The sequence below is a fragment of the Hippoglossus hippoglossus genome, chromosome 24 (assembly GCF_009819705.1).
Source record: "Hippoglossus hippoglossus isolate fHipHip1 chromosome 24, fHipHip1.pri, whole genome shotgun sequence".
In the NCBI taxonomy this organism is placed as follows: domain Eukaryota; kingdom Metazoa; phylum Chordata; class Actinopteri; order Pleuronectiformes; family Pleuronectidae; genus Hippoglossus; species Hippoglossus hippoglossus.
In genome coordinates, this window is record NC_047174.1 from 2,075,102 (window position 1) to 2,095,989 (window position 20,888).

The 20,888-nt window shown below is 42.8% G+C and overlaps 1 protein-coding gene and 1 long non-coding RNA gene across 2 annotated transcripts; one reads left to right on the forward strand and one right to left on the reverse strand.

Moving 5' to 3' along the window:
• The first annotated feature begins 1,658 nt into the window (after positions 1–1,658).
• si:ch211-243j20.2 (uridine-cytidine kinase-like 1) lies at positions 1,659–18,951 on the forward strand. Its single transcript, XM_034579845.1, has 15 exons — positions 1,659–1,805; positions 3,389–3,597; positions 5,823–5,929; positions 6,717–6,887; positions 9,015–9,086; positions 10,813–11,002; positions 11,202–11,263; positions 12,904–12,920; positions 15,775–15,873; positions 16,120–16,213; positions 16,743–16,805; positions 16,997–17,119; positions 17,306–17,413; positions 18,023–18,179; positions 18,766–18,951. The coding sequence occupies exons 1-15, from the start codon at positions 1,717–1,719 to the stop codon at positions 18,840–18,842; spliced, it is 1,638 nt and encodes a 545-aa protein (XP_034435736.1). The 5' UTR covers positions 1,659–1,716; the 3' UTR covers positions 18,843–18,951.
• A 1,094-nt stretch (positions 18,952–20,045) lies between these two features.
• Positions 20,046–20,573, reverse strand: LOC117758292. The gene is made up of 2 exons (XR_004613261.1): positions 20,443–20,573; positions 20,046–20,357 (listed from the first exon to the last, which is right to left on the reverse strand). It is a non-coding gene; the product is annotated as an uncharacterized LOC117758292 (long non-coding RNA).
• Positions 20,574–20,888: the final 315 nt, after the last annotated feature.

Below are 20,888 nucleotides of genomic sequence, written 5' to 3' on the forward strand. Positions count from 1 at the left end.
GCTGGTTCAGGGCAAACATCAGGCTGAACGAAAATCAATCAGATTTAAAATAGTTCTGCACAACGAGGATTCGAATAATGTGTCGATAAGCATCAAATAATAGTGAAACACATCCGGTTGCACAACCTCACAATAAATATCACATGTTTAAATTCACTATAACTCTCAGGTTTAGGTTTCACAGCCTAGAGATTCATTTCCATCAGCTGGATTTATTTAATCCACATGAAAAGATCCTCAGATTAAAGCTAATTCAGTGCAAATGTGTATGAAATAATTATACTGATTTCAAAAAAGAAAAGATTGATGACATGTATTTGCACAGAATTAAATAAACATTTAAAATATAACATCGGTTATAACAGTCGCTCTGTGGTAAGATAAACACACAGTGTCATGTGGAGGCTCATTTAAACTATATATCTTCAAAGTGTAAATGCCATTTTGCTGCATGTGTAAAAATTATAAAGCAAGATTTATTGCAAAAATACATCCACGTTAATAATATAATAAATATATTAAATCTAAGTCACGTTGATAGATTAATAAACCGTTAATTGTCAGTTTAGTAAGAATAGATTTAAATGAAGTTCTATGTAAATCCCTTTAGTCTTAATGTAACATTCTAATCACACATTTATTATATGGTTCTAATTGGTTAGATGTAAATAAATGTAGCATTTAATTTACATATTGTTCATTAAACTAATAAATCTCTGTATTATATGTATAAATACATAGATTCTATATAATACGTGTTTTGTGAGTGTCAATGCTGCGTTCAAGTACATTGGGACAAACGTAAATAGTTTCACAGGTGAAGAGTTTCCTTGGTTTAATATCCAGTTTTGTTTTGTGAAGTTAAATGACTTCACTGTTCAATTATATAGTTTTTGAAAGATGTTTTCTGACTAAAACTTAGCTAATACGTTAAAACTGACGCAAACTGTGTTTTTAGAGTAATTTATTTGCTTGAAGGAACTTGTGTCATCATGTGGCCTCTAATTAGATCAATGTTTCTGATGCCATTTATCATTAGTATAGAACAGCACTTTATGAAACAGTTAGTGTTATCTCAAAGAAATCAGCACACGTGTATTTTTGTTCCTTCCCCAGAAATCTGTACTCTGCAGTAGATATGACTACTGGATGAATTGTTGTGGATTACAGGACTAACAAGTTAATACTGACACAAACATTATTATTATTATTTTACCTGTATTTAGTTTCTCTTTGGGTCATTTTTACTTAAGTTCAGCCATTTACAGTTTTATTTTTAAGACGTATATGATAAGATTGGTGATCCTCTATAAGGGGAATTCATAATCGGCACAGCAGCACAAGGGAAAAATTAAGTAAGAATAAAAATAAGATGAAATACAATACCATATAAAAGGAGGAACATTAAAACATGTACAAGCCAGTTTTTCTAAATGTGCAACATAAAGATGGCAGAAAACAGCTCGGTTATTGTACCGATATGTAACCAAGGTAACAAGTTGTTTTTAAATTCATAAATAAGTTTATTTAATTAAATGTAGAAGCTTTTTTCTGCATTATTCCCTAATTAATAGCGAAATCTCAACGTGGCGCTTTTGTCCGATTTCCGTAAATGTGGCATGGGGTTGCGTCTGACGTGTCCTTCTGACGTCATGACGCTGGCTGTGTTTGTTTTCCGTGCCGCGCAGAGCCGACCTGAGCCGAGCCGAGCCAGACATGGAGACACCCAGCAGCGACGGTAAAGCGGACGCGCTGCCCGCGGACGAGGCTCCGGAGGCGGACAGGTCCATGTCGCGGTCCGACAGGTTCGAAACAAAGACGATCACACAGAGAGTAATAGCATGCTAGGAGGCTAGCATGCTAACGCTACCTAGCTAGCTCCCTCGCGCGTTGTGTCAGCGTGGCTGCGGCGAACAAAACACAAACTACACAAACACAACAACACAACAACACGACAACTCATGAAAGCACACGTCAGAGGTTCGGTTTCACGTGTCACCGTGCTAACGCTAGCTGGTGCAGAAAGTGTCCATGCTAGCTAACGGGGACACCTCTTTGAAATCCACCAGGATTTAAGGTGTTTTGTGTCGTTACTGTTTAATCTGGTTTCAAACTGGTTTCTACCACGTGTCGACGTAGTGTGGTGAATTCGGCTCAACGAACCAGCAGCTGTGAGTCATGTGCAGCTTCAGGTGCATGTGTACAACTGATGAAGAGGAGGAGGAGGAGGAGGGACAGAAGCAGTAAGAGATTCACATCTACAGGCCAGATACAGTTACCACTGGTTTCATACCACAACGGGGTGGGGGGGCAGATCATCCTGTGTCTGAGCCACAATCTGTCCATTCACATTATCTGTGGTTATTACAGTTATAACACCTCCCGTGAGGATTGTGCTCCACATGTTGACTGGAGTGGAAGATTCCTCTGATGTGTTGTTCTCTCAGGTTGATGACGTGTTGACTGCAGGATAAATGTAGGTCATAGAAGCATTAATATTAATTTATGCACATGAATATGTGTTGATTTTGCTGCTTTTGACCCGTCACAATTTGAGTTAGTTGTTTCCTGAAGGCTTGTTACGTCTCTTCACTGAGAATAATCATATCTCACATAGATAAATATACATTTAAATCACAAACATTGCTCCAAACAGAATAGTCCCTCGATGCGTAGTGATCCGCTCTGTGCGCCCTCTGGATCAAACCACCGCTGGAGGAGCTCATCCTGAGGAGGCACAGACACAGGAACCGGACAGTCTGTAGTTTAAAGACTAAATATAAATGATCTTATTCTCTTGTTATGTAGCAGCCAAGTGATGACAGCCTTACTCATGTGAACGCAGGCCCCCCCGCCTTGTGCTGCGTCCAGGGCAGTGGTGTGACTTTCCTGGGGAGGGTCGGCGAGTTCCCCCTTCCTCCCCCTCAACCACACCTACAGTAGACCTCACTGTGGAGAGACAACGCAGAGGGAGACTCCGGAGCCCAGACTCCCTCTCGTCTCTCTGCAGGACACACGAGTATCTGCAGGTCCTCACAAGTTAAATAAAAGGCTTTGAATGATCAAACTTTTAAAACGTTAGCACCTTGTTTCTGCCCATTTATAGCTTCATAACTTTGATTAGCTGCCTTTCATTTAGCTTTGAGGAGCCTTCAGATGTCTTGCCGTGACTAAAATGCCTGTAATGGAGCAGCAGCAGCAGGGGGCCGACTATGAGCTAACAAGGCATCTCTGATGGCAACCAACACAAAAAGTCACAGCTTAATGTCTTTGTTCCGTTGCTTTGATCTGGTCAGTGTTTCACGTTGTAATTTAGGAAGCGCCCTAAAGAATTTTGTCTGACATGCGTGTCTCTGTCGTCTGACTCTGTTCTCTGTCGTCCCTTCAGTGGGAGTGGGGACGATTCCTTGGACGGCCTCTCCGCCCGTGTCCCCCGCTGCCCTTTGACGCCGTCCTTGTCGCCACGCAAACGGACCACGAGCCTGTCGAAGACGGAGCCTCCGCTGCTGCGGACCGACAAGCGGACCATCTACACCGCAGGTCGACCCCCGTGGTACAACGTCACCGGGACCACGTTCAAAGAGGCTTTCGTTATTGGTGAGAACAAGAAGGAGACTTTGATCGTCTTCTGTGTATTTACAACCGTTTTCGATTTTTAATTGTGAGAGGACGTCCAGTTTTCTCTCCGGGAAGCGAGTCACATGTAGAGTGAATTCAACAACTCAAAATTAACACAGAAAATATGTGAAACCAGCTTTTACAAAGATGATGTGCGTAAATCACTTTTTAATGGCAAACAATCTCACAAACACAATCTCATAAACACAATTGTGCGACAGAAATGCCTCTGGGGTTTCCTGACGGCCCCGACCAGGGTCTCTCCTGTGTCAGCAGTTCAAAGAGCTCGGGACCACCGGGCCCCTCAGACACCGATGTCTCAGCACTGGATGTTTGAGCGAGCGGCTCAAGCGGCCCTGGAGGATCATGGTCTTGGCCGTCGGCGAGAAGCCTATCATACAATATTTCTGTCGCAAAAGTGTGTGTGTGTGTGTGTGTGTGTGTGTGGGGGGGGGGGGGGGGGGGTTAGGTAGGCGTGTCTGAGAATTTCCCGTTTTGAGGCCGTAGAGTATTTAGTTTTTCAACCAAACATTCTTGCTTTAGATATTTCTGGTTTAAAACACTGGTTCGTGAGACTCTGGCCTGATTTTTACAGCCCAGCCTCCATCTTGCTGAGCAGCGCAGTAGAATATCTGCCTCAGGACGAGTAACAGCAGCAGTAAAATGAGCCGTGACACACAGACTGTATGTGTTTGTGTTTGTGTGTGTGTGGTGTGCGCTTGAAATTTGCGGAGCCAATGTTCCGTGATTTAAACCCATCAGATCGGCATTAGCAGGAACACGTGGAGGGAGAGGTGGACATTATCTTTAGTGGGCAATCTGTTATTGTCAATGGGCCTCGGAGTCTGGGCACAATTTCACACTCAGCTGTGCTGTGGGCGATGTGGGTCCGGTTTAAAGGACCAGACTCTGCAGAGAACTCGACAGAGCGAGGACGAGGAGGAGAAACGGTCCTGTGTTCAGTGGGATGTGGAGAGAGGGAAACACGTGGTGGATAGAAGATGTAGAAATGGAAGAAAAGATGGATGGATGGATGAACCAAACGTGGAGTGAGAAAGTGGGTAGAAAAACATTGTGAAGCATCATAGCTACCTGAGGTTGCTGTTATCTTACATTCTGGTTTTATTGCTAATAGAAAGACTGTTTTATCTGCTGTGACGGGACGTTTCACTGCTCAGAATGTGTCGCCTGCGCTGAGTCCTTTGAAACGCAGTGAATAAGTCCGACGCTTTGCTCCTATAACCCTCTGATGCTGTAATCATACATAGAAATGAGGAGCACTGCAGTGGTTTTTCCCTCGTCTCCCAGTCAGCAGTTTTGACCTTGATGGTTCTTATCGGAGCAAAAAACCCCATCCCAACACTTCACTGAGAGTTGTTTATAACACAGAAGTGGCTCCGTAGGCCATTTCTGTTCCCGTGCACACACGCGCGTGCACACACAAACAAACGCACAGCAAATGCATCCTGTTTTTCACCTTTTTTTGCCAGTCAGCCAGCGTGCGGTGCTGGCCCAGTTCCCAGGGTAGTTGTCCTGAAGGATTGCACTTGTGGTCTTTAACCCAGGAGGTCGGGTGAGGTAAAGAAACGATCCGGACAAACACTTATTTTTTTTACATCTGTGCCACAGCTGTATTTGTTTTTTCTTGTAGTTTTTGACGAAATATGGCTGCACACACAAATATTCTGCTGTGCCAAGCAAAACATGGTCACACGGCCATTTCTTTATGCCTCTGCCCAGTGACAGCCAGAGACAATATGTCCTCTCCAGCCACGTGGACATGATATCCCAAGAAAGTCTTGACGGAACTTCTACATATGTGGAACCAACGTTCAGCTCGACTCAAGGATGAACATGATGAGATTTCAATGTTCTGAGGTCACAAAACACATGTTTTACCTTTTGAACCTGATATCTCAAGAACACCTCGAGGAACGTTCTTGATTTGGTCCAAATGTCATTCCAGGGAGCTCTTATCACACTGACGTTAATAAGTTTGGTTTTGATGAGTTATTTGATCATATAAAAACGGGATAAAACGTCCTGGTTGACAGCTGAGAGTGATTCACACAGCACTTTGGATTAAAAAAGAAAGGGATCTAATGAAGATTTTGCTGTTGTCTTCCTGTAATATAACAGATTTGTTGTTTGATTTCTACCAAACGGTTGCTAACGGGTTTGGTGGTTCTGTGTTTTCCTCTCAGGTCTGTGCGGAGGAAGTGCTTCTGGTAAAACCACAGTGGCCAATAAGATCATCGAGGCGCTGGACGTTCCCTGGGTGGTCCTGCTCTCCATGGACTCCTTCTACAAGGTAATTTAAAATGTAAATAGGAGATTTGATTAAACGTACAATAACGTGCTCTGTGGACATTGTCTCCCTCGGGTTGTCGGTGCTGATTTCAGCACAGTAAGGAAAAGCTTCAGACTGATCAACACAGTAGTTCATATCAATTACACCCCCCCTCTCCTCCGAGACCCGAAGTCGATCATTCCTCAGCTTCACACCACTCACTGAATCTAAGAGTCAATTTACGTCTGCATGTCTCTGTGGATTGCTGCTGGTTGTTGTAGGGTTAGTTAAGTTCACACCAGTGAGTAAAATAAGTCGGGTGGGTTCATTCTTAAAGGAAAACTCCACTCTGCTCATATATGTACACACACATGCAGTAATACGTGCAGTAGATCTCTTGTGAGGTGTTCAAGGTGAATGGGAACAGACGTACTTTGCATTCTGTCTCACAGATGAGCTGGTGCACATCTTTCATGGCCCGAAGGCGTTAAGTTTTCAGGTTGGTCCGTTCCATTCTTGTGAACGTAAAGTCTCAGGAATGCTCGGAGGGGAATTTCATTATATCCGACACGAAGGTTCACCTGGACTCAAAGGTGCGCTGCAGATTTTGAAGGGCAAAGGTCACTGTGACCTCACAAACACTTTCTTTGGCCGTTTCTCAAAAATTCAACGTTCAAAATTCAATGTACAACTGTTAGATGGTAAATTAGTTTCTTTTAAAGATTCAGATCAATCCATATATGAACATCTTTAGTGTGAAGTCGTGCGTCTCTAACTGGTTCTCTGATGCTGTTTCTGTGTTTTTCAGGTGTTGAATAAAGAAGATCAGGAGCTGGCGGCCAAGAGCGAGTACAACTTTGACCACCCTGACGCGTTCGACTTCGAGCTGCTGGTCACCGTCCTCAGAAAGCTGAAGAAGGGCAAAAGCATCAAAGTGCCGGTGTACGACTTCAACTCTCACTGCAGGCGCAAACAATGGGTGAGGCTTTCTCACCACATCAACCGTGAGCTGACTCATGGCAGCGTGTTGTATCTCTCTCTTTGAGATGATGTTTGATTCCCCAGGTCTTTATTTACCGACGCTGTTTAAAACGAGAATGGTTCTCAGTCGAGTCGATACCTTCGCCGAGACCAAAAAGTCCTCTTAGATTCAATCAAGCTGGATCCGTCCCTTTGTCCGAAACTTGTGGCAAATGAAAACTTTCTTGGCTCCGTCCTTCCACCAAGTTCCGTGGAAATCTTCTCAGTAGTTTTTGCACAATCCTGCTGATAAACAAACAAATGGGCCGAGGTGAAAATACATCCTCCTTGGAGGTGATAATAGAGCTTGTGTCACTTTAGAGCTATGTGAGCTGTTCACATTGTGATTTTGGCATCACTACTCATCACCTCTGCCAAGTGGGTTATGTTTTCACCTCTGTTCATTTGTTCGTTGTGTTTACTGATGGTTTTCTGTTTGCAAGCAACATAACACAAAGACCACTTGACAGATTTCTTTGAAATTTGCTGTCAGGATGTTTTATGGGTCAGGGAAGAACTCATTATGGTTTAGTGCGGGTCCAGATCACGGGGCGCATACAAGATTAGTTTTTCATTTTCTTTAACTTTGCCTTATAGGATGTTTTTCAACATTTTCTAGGATTTCTCTGAAAATAATTAATGGATCTTGATGAATAAAGTCAGGCCAGTTATGTGTGAGTGTGAATATTGTGCAGCTTGAAGCTAATGGGAGATTTGGAGTTAATGAATAAAACAGTTGGAGTAAGAGTGTTGACTAAATAAAATATCACTATTTCTGTCATTGAATCCTTTTTCAATTGGAATTTCGACATCGTTCTCAGAAAAGTTGATAATCGTCTATATTAGCGAATCATATCCATGTCGTCGTTATAATTCTCAGTGGGACAAACCATTCCACTTCACTTTGAAGGGGATAATCTATCCTCATAAGAAGATGAAATTTAATTCTTGCTGTAAGAAATCACTTAACCCCCCCCGGGGACGTGTTAGTCTTTAGAGCCGATGCCAATGGAAATGTCGGCTAATTTGCTAATTATTAAGGATTTAGTGAACAGGACATTAACCCAAGCAAAGAGCACGAATCCCCTCCCAGGAGCATTGTGAAGAATCAATCTGGCCGTGTTGCACTCTGACAACTCTTCTCTATTTCTTTGCAATGTAATTTCATGGCTGAAAGACACAACGCCATGCGGGAAATCGCCTCTCACGACTTGTGACTCCGAAATCTTTTTATGGGCCTTTCGTACTGTTGTGAGTTTAATTAAGCCGCGGGGCCCCGAGGGCTTCGAGGGCCAACCAGCTGCAGGCTGTGTACACTCCCTGTGTTTATATGTGTGTGTTCGTTATGTGGACCAACCAGAGGCCACAGTCAAGTTTCTTATTCTCTCATAAAGTCGGAGGTCACCTTCTCTCGTTCTCTCCTTCTCTCACCGGCACAGATACTTAAAGACTCACTAAATCATCTCTTAGAAAAGAAAAAGGGAAATGAACTAATCGATAAACACTCAACTCTTTCTTCAGATTCCACTTTACCTCTTTACACACAACCTCTGTTCTCTCTCTCTCTCTCTCTCATTCTTTGCTCATTGTCTTGCTCTCTTTCTCTCTTCCTCAAAATCAATACCGAAGTGTCCAGTCCATTGACCCGAGCACGACGCCGGTAAGAGGAAGTTAATAGGATTGTGACAAGCTCAGCACCATTTTGTCTTTGATTGAGGGAGTGATTAATTTCTCTCGCTCCCACACAAACACGTTCACAAACAGCTCAGGTTCAGGATGAGGTTTATCAGATAACGAACCTGAAAAGAGCCGGTTGAGGTTTTCCTGTGTTTCTTGGCGTGATATCTATTGAGTCTATTTGAAAAATATTTAAAACATCGGCTTTGGAGAAGAAGACTCCTTCAGCACAGTTTCAGATCTCAAGTGTTCACGCAGTTTGATTCGGTGGAAGCTGAAAGTAGAAAGATGCTCCTTCTACTGCGCAGACTTTGCGGCCTCTTGCTGGAGGACGCCGCCGTTCAAAGAGTTGATGCTGATATTGAATCTCATGAAAGGTCTATTTAATCCGTATCTTTTTATTCTTCAGAAAACAGTGTACGGGGCCAATGTCGTGATCTTTGAGGGAATCCTGGCCTTCGCCAACAAGGAGCTTCTGAAGGTAAGAAGAGTTTAATATAATAATAATCCTCTTCCTCTCCATCACAGTGTTACATTAATCTGCAACTAATACTTCCACTCTTTGCTTCTGCCAATGTTTTTAAATCATACACCTGAAATGTTAACCCACATCAACACATTCAGTATTTAATTCTAGTAGTTGTTCTATGACTAATGATATTCTGGGGAAAAAAATCTGTTTTGGAAACCTAAAAATTCTCAAGGATATAAAGCAATTCAGTTTTTTTCCCCCCATTTAAATCCACTAGACTTGAAACTTTATTGTCCCCTGAGGGAAATTAGTTTTCAGTCATTTCAGTGCAGCTAAAATCTGTAAGGGACGAGCAGACCAGGTTTATGAGGAGGAACGAATCCTGCAGTCTTTACAATGACGCTGCCGACGCTCAGAGGAAATCCATGAGCTCTGAGCGCGAGTCGTCTTTATGGGGGAGCGGTCCTGCTGCATCCTTTTGTAAAGAGGGGGGGTTGTGTGTGTGAGTCTGTGTGTGAGAGTCTGTGTGTGAGAGTCTGTGTGTGAGTCTGTGTGTGAGTGTGAGTGTGTGATCTGGACCGTGGTGATAAGGCTGACAGCCTGCCCCCCCCCTGAGACCCAGCTGTGTAGTTGATTATCCTCATAAGAGCCATTGTCCGCAGTGATTAATTGTTTTCTGTGTCCATTCTCGGAATTGAAGTCAATTACAGCCGCGGATCTGATACGCTAATGAAGAGGTGTGATTGTTAGAGAGCGAGAGGCTGCGGACGCACACGCTCAGGTAGCAGTTTATTAGGTACACCAAGCTAAAGCTAACGCAGCCTAATAAAAGAGCTGAACAGTAAATCCTCCCTTTTAATATTCAGGCCCTGATCTGGATCAATATTTAATGAGCCCTCCCCTCACCTGCACCACATCCTTCCACCAGGTTGCTCTTCCATCCAGTGGTTTTTGTGTGATAAGCTCCTTGGCGGAGGTGACTGTGAACGTTCCTGTTTGAGCAGGTTAGAAAACGATGTGCAGCTTCAGCCGTGCTCTCTAACCTTTAGAAACAATCCTCTCCTCATTTACCTCCGTCTCCGGGCCGACGGCCGTGCTGATCCAGCAACATGCCATCTTTTGTTCAGTCCCTTTGTCAGATTTACAGCAGACGGGATCCAGCGGCTTGTTGTGCACTGAGTTATACCTGTATCCGCACTGTCCGGCCCGTCTACATCACTCACACACTCTTTCCCTGCTCATCAATTGTTCTTTTTCTGAGCGGAGCCGACGCCTCTTTGTTGTTCCTCCTCCGTTGTGGTACTGCCCCATCGATTTTTCCTGGTTTTTGCTGAGTTAAGGTTCAGTTTAATTGAGCTCGGTAGACGGATCAGCGGCCGACTTTCTCTTTTAACGGTGACAACGATAACTGATGTCTCCTCGGTTTTGCACTTCTGATCCCTCGACGCGGGCCGACCCCGGCGTCATGTCTCCGCTGTAAAAATGTCAAATCACTGAAGCAGCTCAAGGAGCTTTTTCACTGTCTCTTTCAGGACGGTCGGCTTCTCTGACGGAGCTTAAATATGAAGCTTACACAGTCGCTTTCCACACACTTGTACTTTACTTAATGTACGAGGGTTTCACTCAATATTTAGGGTCACAGAAATTCCTCTAAAGCTGCACAAGACGTGAAGAAATGTAGAAAACAAATCAAAGTGAGTTTTATAATTTCTCCCTCTGTCCCTCTATCCCCCAGCTCCTGGACATGAAGGTGTTTGTTGACACGGACTCCGACATCCGCCTGATACGGCGGCTGAAGAGGGACGTTTCACAGCGTGGACGGAACATCAGCGGCATCATCAAGCAGTACAACAAGTTCGTGAAGCCGGCGTTCGAGCAGTACATCGAACCCACGGTGCAGGTCGCCGACATCGTGGTGCCCAGAGGTCAGAGGAAATCATAGTTTTCCTTTTAATTGTGTCCACTCGTATGTTTATACTTAATAAGGTTTAGTTTGTTATTTTATGTGCTCTGTTATTATAAAATATAAATGATATCTCTATGTAAACACTGGATAACTTCTCATCAGCGTTTCAGTTACAATCATCTCTAACTCCTTGTTCTGTGTGTGTGTGTTATTTGCAGGAGGAGAGAATTTCGTAGCGTTGGATTTAATTGTCCAACACGTTCACAGTCAACTGGAGAAGGTAAAAAAAACTCCTCTCGGTTTTATTGTCGTGATTTTACTGTTTTCTTTGAATCTGGGTTATTTTCACTCTTACAGACGGTTACTCTTCGTTCAGGCTGTGACATTTTGTAGAGAAAGTGCTGCCTCAGCTCCATAATGTGCTGATAAAAATGTTCCAGTTTATTTCATAGCATCTGCAGTTGATTCTCCGTAAAGAATAGTTTAACGTGACTTCGCTTTATAACGATGAAAATAATAACAATTTCCACTTCTTTAGCTGCTAAGTTCTCTGAACTTGGAGGCTCCTAGATTTAATCATGCATCTCATAAACACTTCTGTCCATGCGCAGTAATATCTGCTCAAATAAGAAACTTCCTGAAGTTTATTAAGCCTCAGAACGGTCACTCTGATCCTCCGTCGGCTGTGTGAACGTGGCCGATGGTTCTTTAATCGCAGAACTCCTGTGGGTCATTAGTAGACAAATCTCTAAACCATCACAGGAAATCCACTAAATTCATTAGACGTACAAATTAAATGTTTTTGTTGACCCGGGTGTAAAACGTGATGCTTACATGTAGTGCACAGGAAGCCAAGGGAAACCTAATATGAGCCTTTCTCAATTGGAAAGGATGCGTTTTATAATCGAACATGTTGGAAACTTCCAGCTCACGATTCGATATCTGCACGTCTTCAAACAGACTTATTTTCTGCCATTTAACATTTTAAATCCTGTTTAAGATGCTCCCTGTCGGGTCGGTGGAGGGAACAGGTTCAGTCAAAGATCATTAAAAACACGTGAAGATGCTAAGTAACGTTAAAACATTTCATCAGCCGGGTCTGAAACCAATCTGAAGGCTGGTTAGGACATTTTCTTTCTGGATGACAGCGTGTTGGAAGTGAAGGTGTTTGTTTACCACTTCCTCCCTCTGCTGGTTGAAAGAGGTAAACGATGATCAGGGTTTCCAAGTTTCAGGAGGAATCCTGCACACGGACAAAATCAAACCGTGGATTTACTCTCATGACAATATTTACTTTGTGAGATCCTCTCCTCTCTGAACGTTGTGAGTCCACAGTCGGAACCTGAGATAAACGATCCTGTGAGAGAGCGGAGGTTATCTTTACTCACACACGCACCGTACTCTCATCCAGTCGGTTTATGACCTGTACCAAACTATGATTTGTTCCACCTTTAACATATTCATGCACGTCCACAAGCAGAACACAAGTAACCTACATTATGTAACGTGGACGAGTGCCACACACACGTTATTATTGAATATTCATCTGAGTTTTCTTGGATTCTAAAGATTGTTGTTGTTTCTAAACAAAATGAGATTAAACTACATCTGCATTACTCTTAATGTTTTTGATGGTTTAATAACTTGTACCACAAAGTAAAATATACAAATCTAAATGTATCATCAGTTCAGTTAATGTCTTTCCCACGTGAAGTTTAAACAGACAAACATTTACTTTGCTTTAAGTGTTTGAAAAATGGCTTTTTGGGGGATTTGACATTACAGATGATATTTTCTGAACAATGTCTTGTTGTTGTTCTCATGTTTTCTTATGTTTCTCACCCGTGTGTATGTGTGTGTGTGTGTCCTGTGTGTGTGTGACCCCCCCCTGACTGGCTGAATGCTGTGTAACCATTCCAGCGTGAGATCACTGTGAGGTACGACTGTCAGAGCTTTATATTTTGTGATAACTTCTGCAGCTTCTCCCTCTCACCTCCATTTTCTGCTGTTATTTTTCCCTGTCTTCATCTCCACATCCTTTAGAAACAAAAGACGACAGGCAGATAAAAGGGGTTTGAAACACATCAGAATCAGAAATGTCTGAATCCTTAATATCGGATCAGAACCAAAAATCCATATCGGTCATCTGATAAAACCCCTGCAGCAAACAGACATGAGAAATGAACCTTGTTAATACGCTGCACCTTTTTATTCACGACCGTAATAGAAAATAAAGTGTAATTCTCAAACAGCAGGTTAAGCCCCCCCCCCTACTACGTCAGTGAAAATATGTGATTTATATCTTTGCATAGAGCTGCATCCCCTGCTGTTAAAATGAATGTGATCAGGTGGTGTCCACTTGAATGGAGCAATAGATATAAAAGTCAGAAATTGGGACAGTAAAACTGGGGAACAGGAATAAATGACTGGCAGACACAATGAAAACAAATGAAGCAGGTCTTCCTCCACTCTCCTGCTCCTCCGCTCATTTCTATTCTCAGCAAGCGTGGACCAGTCTTTCGCTTAAAGTTATGAACCTCATTAAAAATCTTTACTGTTTTAAACATTTGGCCGAATCTGCATCGCACCAGGTTCCACAGGCCGCTTTCACACAGACGCACTAAAACGCACCGGAGCGGGAACTCTGCGCGAAGATAAACTCGCGATCTTCAACTTAAGCCAGCGGGAGGTGATTGATTCCTTAAATATGAACCGTCTCGCCCAAAGAAACATAAACATAGACTGTAAATAAAGTTAGACGAGGCGATGTATCCTCAAATATCTAATTAAAAGTAAACTAATTAGAAACTTGAGCACTTTGTTCCATCTGCAAACATGGAGGAGACGGATTTTGGCTTCACTTTGGGGATCTGTCGTCCATCTTTACACAGTCTGTGGTGAAAAATGAAATGTTGAGGGTTTGTGTTTCTGTAACAGACAGAGAAACTTTAAGTTTAATAGAACAAACACCGAAGTATAATCCTCAGGCTTTGGGTTAAAACGTCGACATTAAAGTAAAACAAAAAGAGGCCTGGTATAGAAATGTCTCGGCTATATTTCACAGATGAAGCCACATTTTAAAATCTACTTTAGTCTTCGGGTGAAAGTTGGTTTAATGGTTTTTGTCGTCGTCCTCTGAAGCTGAGATCAATTCTCCGCTCAGTGAATAAATGAGCAGGAACAGAGGCTCCACTGCCTGAGCAGCAATTAACCATAAATAATAATCAATGATCTATATTCTCCACCTAACTGAGCTATTTGTTGAGTGTTGCACGCAGCGGTGATGTAGTGGAGCTGCTTCTCTGCTCTAATACTGTTCTTCTTCTTCCTTCTCTTTTTTAATTTCACTTCCTGTCCTAGTGTGTATTATTTCCCTGTCCTGTATTTCTTTATCTCCCCCCCCCCCCCACACTTTTAATCACTTTATTCCACCAAATGAAAATCTGTCCCCTTCTTCAGAGGAAGCTCCGCTGGGATATGTGAGGCTCCCTTTGTGCATCCTCATAGTTTTAATGCACTCCGGCCTTTTGCTGTGCATCTCTGACTTAAACCAAAACCTTCACCCAGACAACATGCTACTTCCATATTTCTGACGTCTTTTATTAGAGCCCGACCGATTTATCAGCTGAGAAGTTCTATAAACCAATCACGAGACAAATCGGTATCGACGTCTATGTTTGCCGACATGAAAACATGTTTTACAGAATAAACCATGCAAAAAGAAAATGCAATTGTTTGTATTTGTGTTTTCTCTTAATTTATAGATATTTATATTAAAGCTTATCATTAAACGGAGCCTCTAAACTCCTGATGGGTGATTTTGTTTTTCTTGTGCGCACAAAATATTCTTCAAAACTTATTCGTGGAAGATAATAACCTTATGGGAACAAGTTAATGAGAAGAGAATTTCATAAAAGAACATCGACAACTTGTGGGCACAAGATAAACAAACAGGATGTCAGGATTTTGGGGAATCTGAATAAAACTATAAAGCTTCAATTACATTTCCTGTGCTATGAAGTTTTGATAGTAATACCTTAGGAATGATTGGCAATTTGTTTTTAAATATATATCTATCTCCCAATATTCGGTATCAGTCGGGCTCTACCATTTTATGACCAAAATTTGATGATGTTAGAGCAAAAGCATGATTTATTCTTGTTTTGTTTTTAAAGTTAAGACAAAGAATGCAGGCAAACAAAACGTCAGCTGTTATTTGGCGACAGAAATCTAACTTTCCTCTTGTTTCACGACTTGTTCACATGAAAGCATGTGTTGTGAACACGTTTGTGCCACATTTACTAATTCTTGTTTTTGATATTTGGCTCAAGGTGATGGTGCACACACTGAGACATGACTCAATCCTTCCTGGTTGTATCAATACGGGACGTCCCTTAGCCCTTATTTCGTATAAAAGATTATGATGTAAACATATTTCTATACTTGACATTAGTAGAGAAACATTAACAGAAGGAAATGAGTCCGTATCATTAACTTAGAAGTGAAGTACCAACACCTTTGGCTGCTTGTCAAGAAACAACATTGATTTCTTTGACTTTTCTTTGAAACCTAAAACAGACGCATGTTCATTTTCTTTTCTATCGCAGCTGCTTGTCTGACACCAGCATCAGTTTCTCTTGTGTTCGACTCGTCTGTACAAACAGGCCACGCTAACTTTCACTGTCTAAAGCTTCTCTGATGTTTAAAAGAGACTAATGTTTTTTTAATGTTTAAAATTTGACCACTCGAGTTATCTGTGTCAACGTGACGTTTACAGTGTGTTTGCCACAGATCGGCTCTGGCCTCGGCTCATCAGGGTCAGCCGTTACCCAAAACCCTCAGTGTCATGGAGAGCACGCCGCAGGTCCGCGGCATGCACACCATCATCAGGTCAGAACACACTTTCACGCTCGCACATTTCACGAGCAGCGTTTTCTGACAGTTATTGAAAATGAGATATGTCAGAAGATATTTAAAATCCCGTAAAGCTGGAGGAAATGAACAGGAAAGTCAAAATGGACAAAGCAAGAGGCCGAGACGTCCTGACTTTTACTCACTTGTGTGCGTCAAGCTTTTACAAATCGTTGTCGTCCCCTCTGCGTGTTTGCGTGTTTGTGTGTTTGTGTGTTTGTGTAGGAACAAGGAAACAAACCGAGACGAGTTTATCTTCTACTCCAAGAGATTAATGAGGCTTCTGATCGAACACGCCCTCTCCTTCCTACCTCTCAAGGTTGGTCCTTGTGTTTGTTTTACAATTACCTGACCTCGTGCTTCCAGTCCATTTCAAGGTTGAATACTGTTGAAAGTAAAGAAATATCTGTCCACTACTCAAAACTGGAAGAATAGACCTCATCTCTGCCAAGTCCTTCAGACCCTTAAACCTTAAATTCACTCCAGATGCACCAGAGTGCGTCAATATCCATAAATTATTCCCTGGGAAATCTGTGAGAATGTCAAAGAAATCTCCAAATGTTAAAGAAAGTAATCATAAAAAGTTTCTTGCCCTTTGCAACCATTTCAAAAATGTATTTCTTGAGCCATGTCCCGTCCTTCCAACAGACTGGGGTGAAAACATAACCTCCTCGGTGTTGGTAATAACAGCAGTAGCTTTGATTGTACATTGGTTTAACCAGTAGAAAACTGTGTGAACCTTCCAGTGTTCTGGTCTCTAACTGGTAGAGTCGGAGGTGGAGTCCAGGATGAAGTGAGGAGATGTTTCACTTGCTGTTTTCACTGATTCTTTCCCTTTGTCTCTGCAGCCAGTTTCTGTGGAGACGCCTCAGGGCGGCGTCTATGAAGGCAAGAGGCTGAGCGGCCAACGAGTGAGTCTGATTCTTTTCTGCTGCTCGACACAGTTAAACCTCAAACCCCAGTTTGCATCAGGCCATGATAGAAAAGTTAGGATAACGATACAAACGGCCCATTGTCTTTTCACTGCTCTTGGATCCAGATGAGCTGCTGCATCATTTAATCCTCTGAACATGTGGGATTCCTCTCCTCTGTGTTTGTGCAGATCACCGGTGTATCGATCCTTCGAGCAGGAGAGACCATGGAGCAGGCTCTGATGGCCGTGTGCAAAGACATCCGACTGGGAAAGATCCTCATCCAGACCAACCATGACACTGGAGAACCAGAGGTGTGGAACTTTTATACATTACAGCAAATCTGCCTCGTGTGCTCTAAAGAAGCGGCGCCTCACAAAGTAAAAGGAGATTCTCCGGAGAATTCACCGTAACTTTGCTTTTTTCAGTGATTTTAACTTTACAGAACAGACTGATTCAGGAAGTGTAAATCTATTAACTGTCCTGTCTCCTTCCTCCAGCTTCACTACCTCCGTCTGCCCAAAGACATCAGTGAGGACTACGTCATCCTGATGGACAGCACCGTGTCCACCGGAGCTGCTGCTCTCATGGCGGTCAGAGTTCTGCTGGTGGGTGAACACTTACTATCCTTAAAATCATTTCCATCTTTCAGTGGGTGGAGAACTGTCGTGCTGGCTCTTTCCAGTCCTCTTCCAGTCACTGTTTATACTTTAGTCATTCATGTAAGAAATGTAGAATAGACAATGGGGCTCTTCAGCAGTAGATTCAGGATGTGTCATGTCCACCGAGTGTGTAAATGGATGATATCTCATTAAAAGCTGCACTTACTGCAGGTGAGTAGTTTTATGTTTTATACAATATTGTGCAGGTTGATCTCAGACCATGTTACTGTTTCCCTTAACGCTATTAATGGAGCTGAAATTATGTGTATTTCAATTTTGAGCATAGTTTCTGGTTTGAAAGTTTGAGTTTGAAAGGTAAAATCCTTTTCTCCATCTTAAATGAATATCTCCTCTCTCCTCTCTCTCCTCTCTCTCCTCTCTCCTTCTCCTCTCTCCTCTCTTCTCTCCTCTCTCCTCTCTCCCTCTCTTCCTCTCTCCTCTCTTCTCTCCTCTCTCCTCTCCTCTCTCCTCTCTCCTCTCTTCTCTCTCTCTCTCCCTCTCTTCTCTCCCTCTCTCCCTCTCTCCCTCTCTCCTCTCTCCTCTCTCTCTCATCAGGACCATGATGTAGCGGAGGATAAGATCTTCCTGTTGTCGCTGCTGATGGCAGAGATGGGCGTGCACTCGGTGGCCTACGCGTTTCCTAAAGTCCGCATCATCACGACGGCTGTGGACAAAGAGGTCAACGACCAGTTCCACATCATACCCGGCATCGGTGAGGTCGTTTTCTGCTTCTCTCACCTCAGGCTGTCGTCTGTTGATTTGTTTGTAACTTGTATTAAAATAGTTTAGGGCTGAAACTAGTCTACGACACATTGAACACACTCAGCTGTCAGTCTGTCAGTGGGGGTGTTTCCGGCATCTCTTATTTTCATCTGTAGTCTTAAGATGAAGTTAATGTCTCAGTGTCCTGTAATAGGACCTGATTGTCCTCACAGAGCTGTAGGAGCTGCTCGGCTCAGTCTCGTACGTCAGAGTGAGCTGCTGCAGAGTTAATCTTTAACCTGTAATGGCAGCTGGCAGAGGACTGTGTCTAAAGGTGACGTATGGGTCCATCAGTGGAGGTTTTCAGCCGCGTCCCAGAGGAAAGAAAGCTGCTGCTCTCTGTGGGTGAAACTGTCCAATGGGCTCAGGTGATAAAAGGTTTGGAGCTCAAACAGCGAGTATTTGAGAGGCTCAATCTGATCAGATGAGAACTAATCAGATTCACACATATCTATAATGACTAAACGTATTCCTGCAGGTCTGTGTCTTCTGTCGTTTCACCTGCTGCAGTATCATCTCCACTTTCTCCTCCTCAGGTAACTTTGGAGATCGTTACTTCGGCACGGACGCTCCCTCCGACTGGTGTGAAAGTGACGAGGGGATGGACATCTGAGCAGAGGACCAATCAGAGACGTGGAGCGTTGTTACAAAAGCACCCTTCTTCATCCCCTCGCTGCTCCGATCTGCTCGTCTTCGTCCTCCTGACCCGCGAGGTGACGCCGCACCAACTGAGCAGAGTTCAGTGTTCGGTCGGCGAGGAGCTCGGTCCCTTCACGCCATCAGGTCTCAGTCCATTCCCCATTCCTGTTTACAGCAACGTGTAGAGACGTCAGAGTTCACAGCGTTGCCTCTCATGTGGACATTTTCTGGCTTTGACGTCTTTTCACACACTGACATCACGACGGTCTGTGCTGCACAACCTACTGAGAAGAAACAGCTTGATTATAATGTTGAAACTTGAGAAGCTGCCGACTGTGAAGCTTCAGAGTCGATGTTGACACCTTTAGAATGAACGTGAGTGTTTGGGTTCCTCTCAGGATTTCACTCGTCTCTTTGCCTTCCTCAGCCAGACGTCGGCAGTAAATCAGCGTTTGAGGAGATTCAGCTGGAGAAAGTTAAAACTAGAGCGATGCTCGGTTTCAACATCGATCAATCTGCTCCACGTTAATTCAGTAATAATACAATTTTGCACAAAGACACGACACCGTCCTTATCTTCTAAGACTAGTCTTTAGCATAAACATAGAAATATTAGTTATTATAATATTCTTAGCGTTTTTTTTGAGCTGCTGTTGCTTTACTGTTCTGTAAAAATTGTGTTTTCTCAGGCAACTTTTACTGAAAGGGACGACAAAGATCCGTGAACTTGAACAAGAACAATGTCGAGAGGGAAACAGTCCGATTTCCGTTAGCGTAATACTAAGTTACCCATTTAGCTTTTAGAAGCACCGATTTTAAAAAATGGTTTATAACACGTTTTAATGCAGCTAAGAGCAGATGTAGGTGTGTTGTTAACTCCTCCTGGTGCAGTAACACTAGTAAAACACAGGGGTTGTTATTTAAAGTATCACTGACGGAGACGTTATGTACTGTATTTCTGCTCGAGGGCAGCAAACTTCACTTTTCCCTGTTTACATCAGATGTGAGGCACAAAGCAGATCTCGTGTTGCCTTCGTGTTCTGTAGGAAATGACGTGAGAGCAAATGAATTAGACGTTGGAATAATACTTTTATTATATTTATATTTCTCGTCTTTTTAAGGAGGAGATGTAAATCAGACTGATTCATACGCTTGCTGCTGCTGCTTGTGGCCATTTTTTATTTTATTGTTTTGAATTATTTATTGTGTTGTACATCTCGACATTTGTTTTAAATGAAATCACTGCCATGTTTTCCAAATTGCAGAGCCAAGATTTGACAGGTTTTGAGTGTTGATGTGTTTTTAAAGACACCGACTGTTGTGCTGATACATTCACTGTCCAGCTCATAGAATGTAAAGAACTTCCTCCAACTCTCCAGACATGAAGGCAAAATATAAACTGAACCCGAGCGCTGCCATCTTGTGCGATTACGTCTCAACACACAACTTCCTGCACAGAGGTTCCTGATGTTTATTCTTCCAAAGCTTTGCTCGTGTCTATTCTGATTCACAGAATGGAGCAGATCTATTTATACAAGGTCCCAGTTGAACCTGTTCTCTAAGTCAACTGTCGACAGTCGTCCAACTTCTCCCTCTGAGCTGAGGGAGCAGGAAACTCCATAACTTGAAAGCAGAGTCAGCTGCTGTCACTTTTGTTTGTACTGTGTCACAGCGTTGAACTTTTTTAATCTGTGGAAGCTGATTATCTCGCAACAACTCGAGGTTTTTACTCATATGTTTTTAATTTATTCATTATTGAGAAGCAAACGGCAGCGTGAGGACTGATGAACCTTTTTCACAGCGGAACATCGAGAGACAAATACGTTTTCATACAAATTGTTCTAATAATCAATCGTTAAAGTCAAATGACGGGAAAGAGAAGTCGCTGTTTTAGCCTCAAATGTTCAGATTTCCTGCTTTTCTATTGAATATTGAGTTTTGAAATGTTGGTCGGACAAAACAAGACATTTTTAGAACTTATTATTAATTGATTGACTAATTGAAGGATGTTATATGAAGAT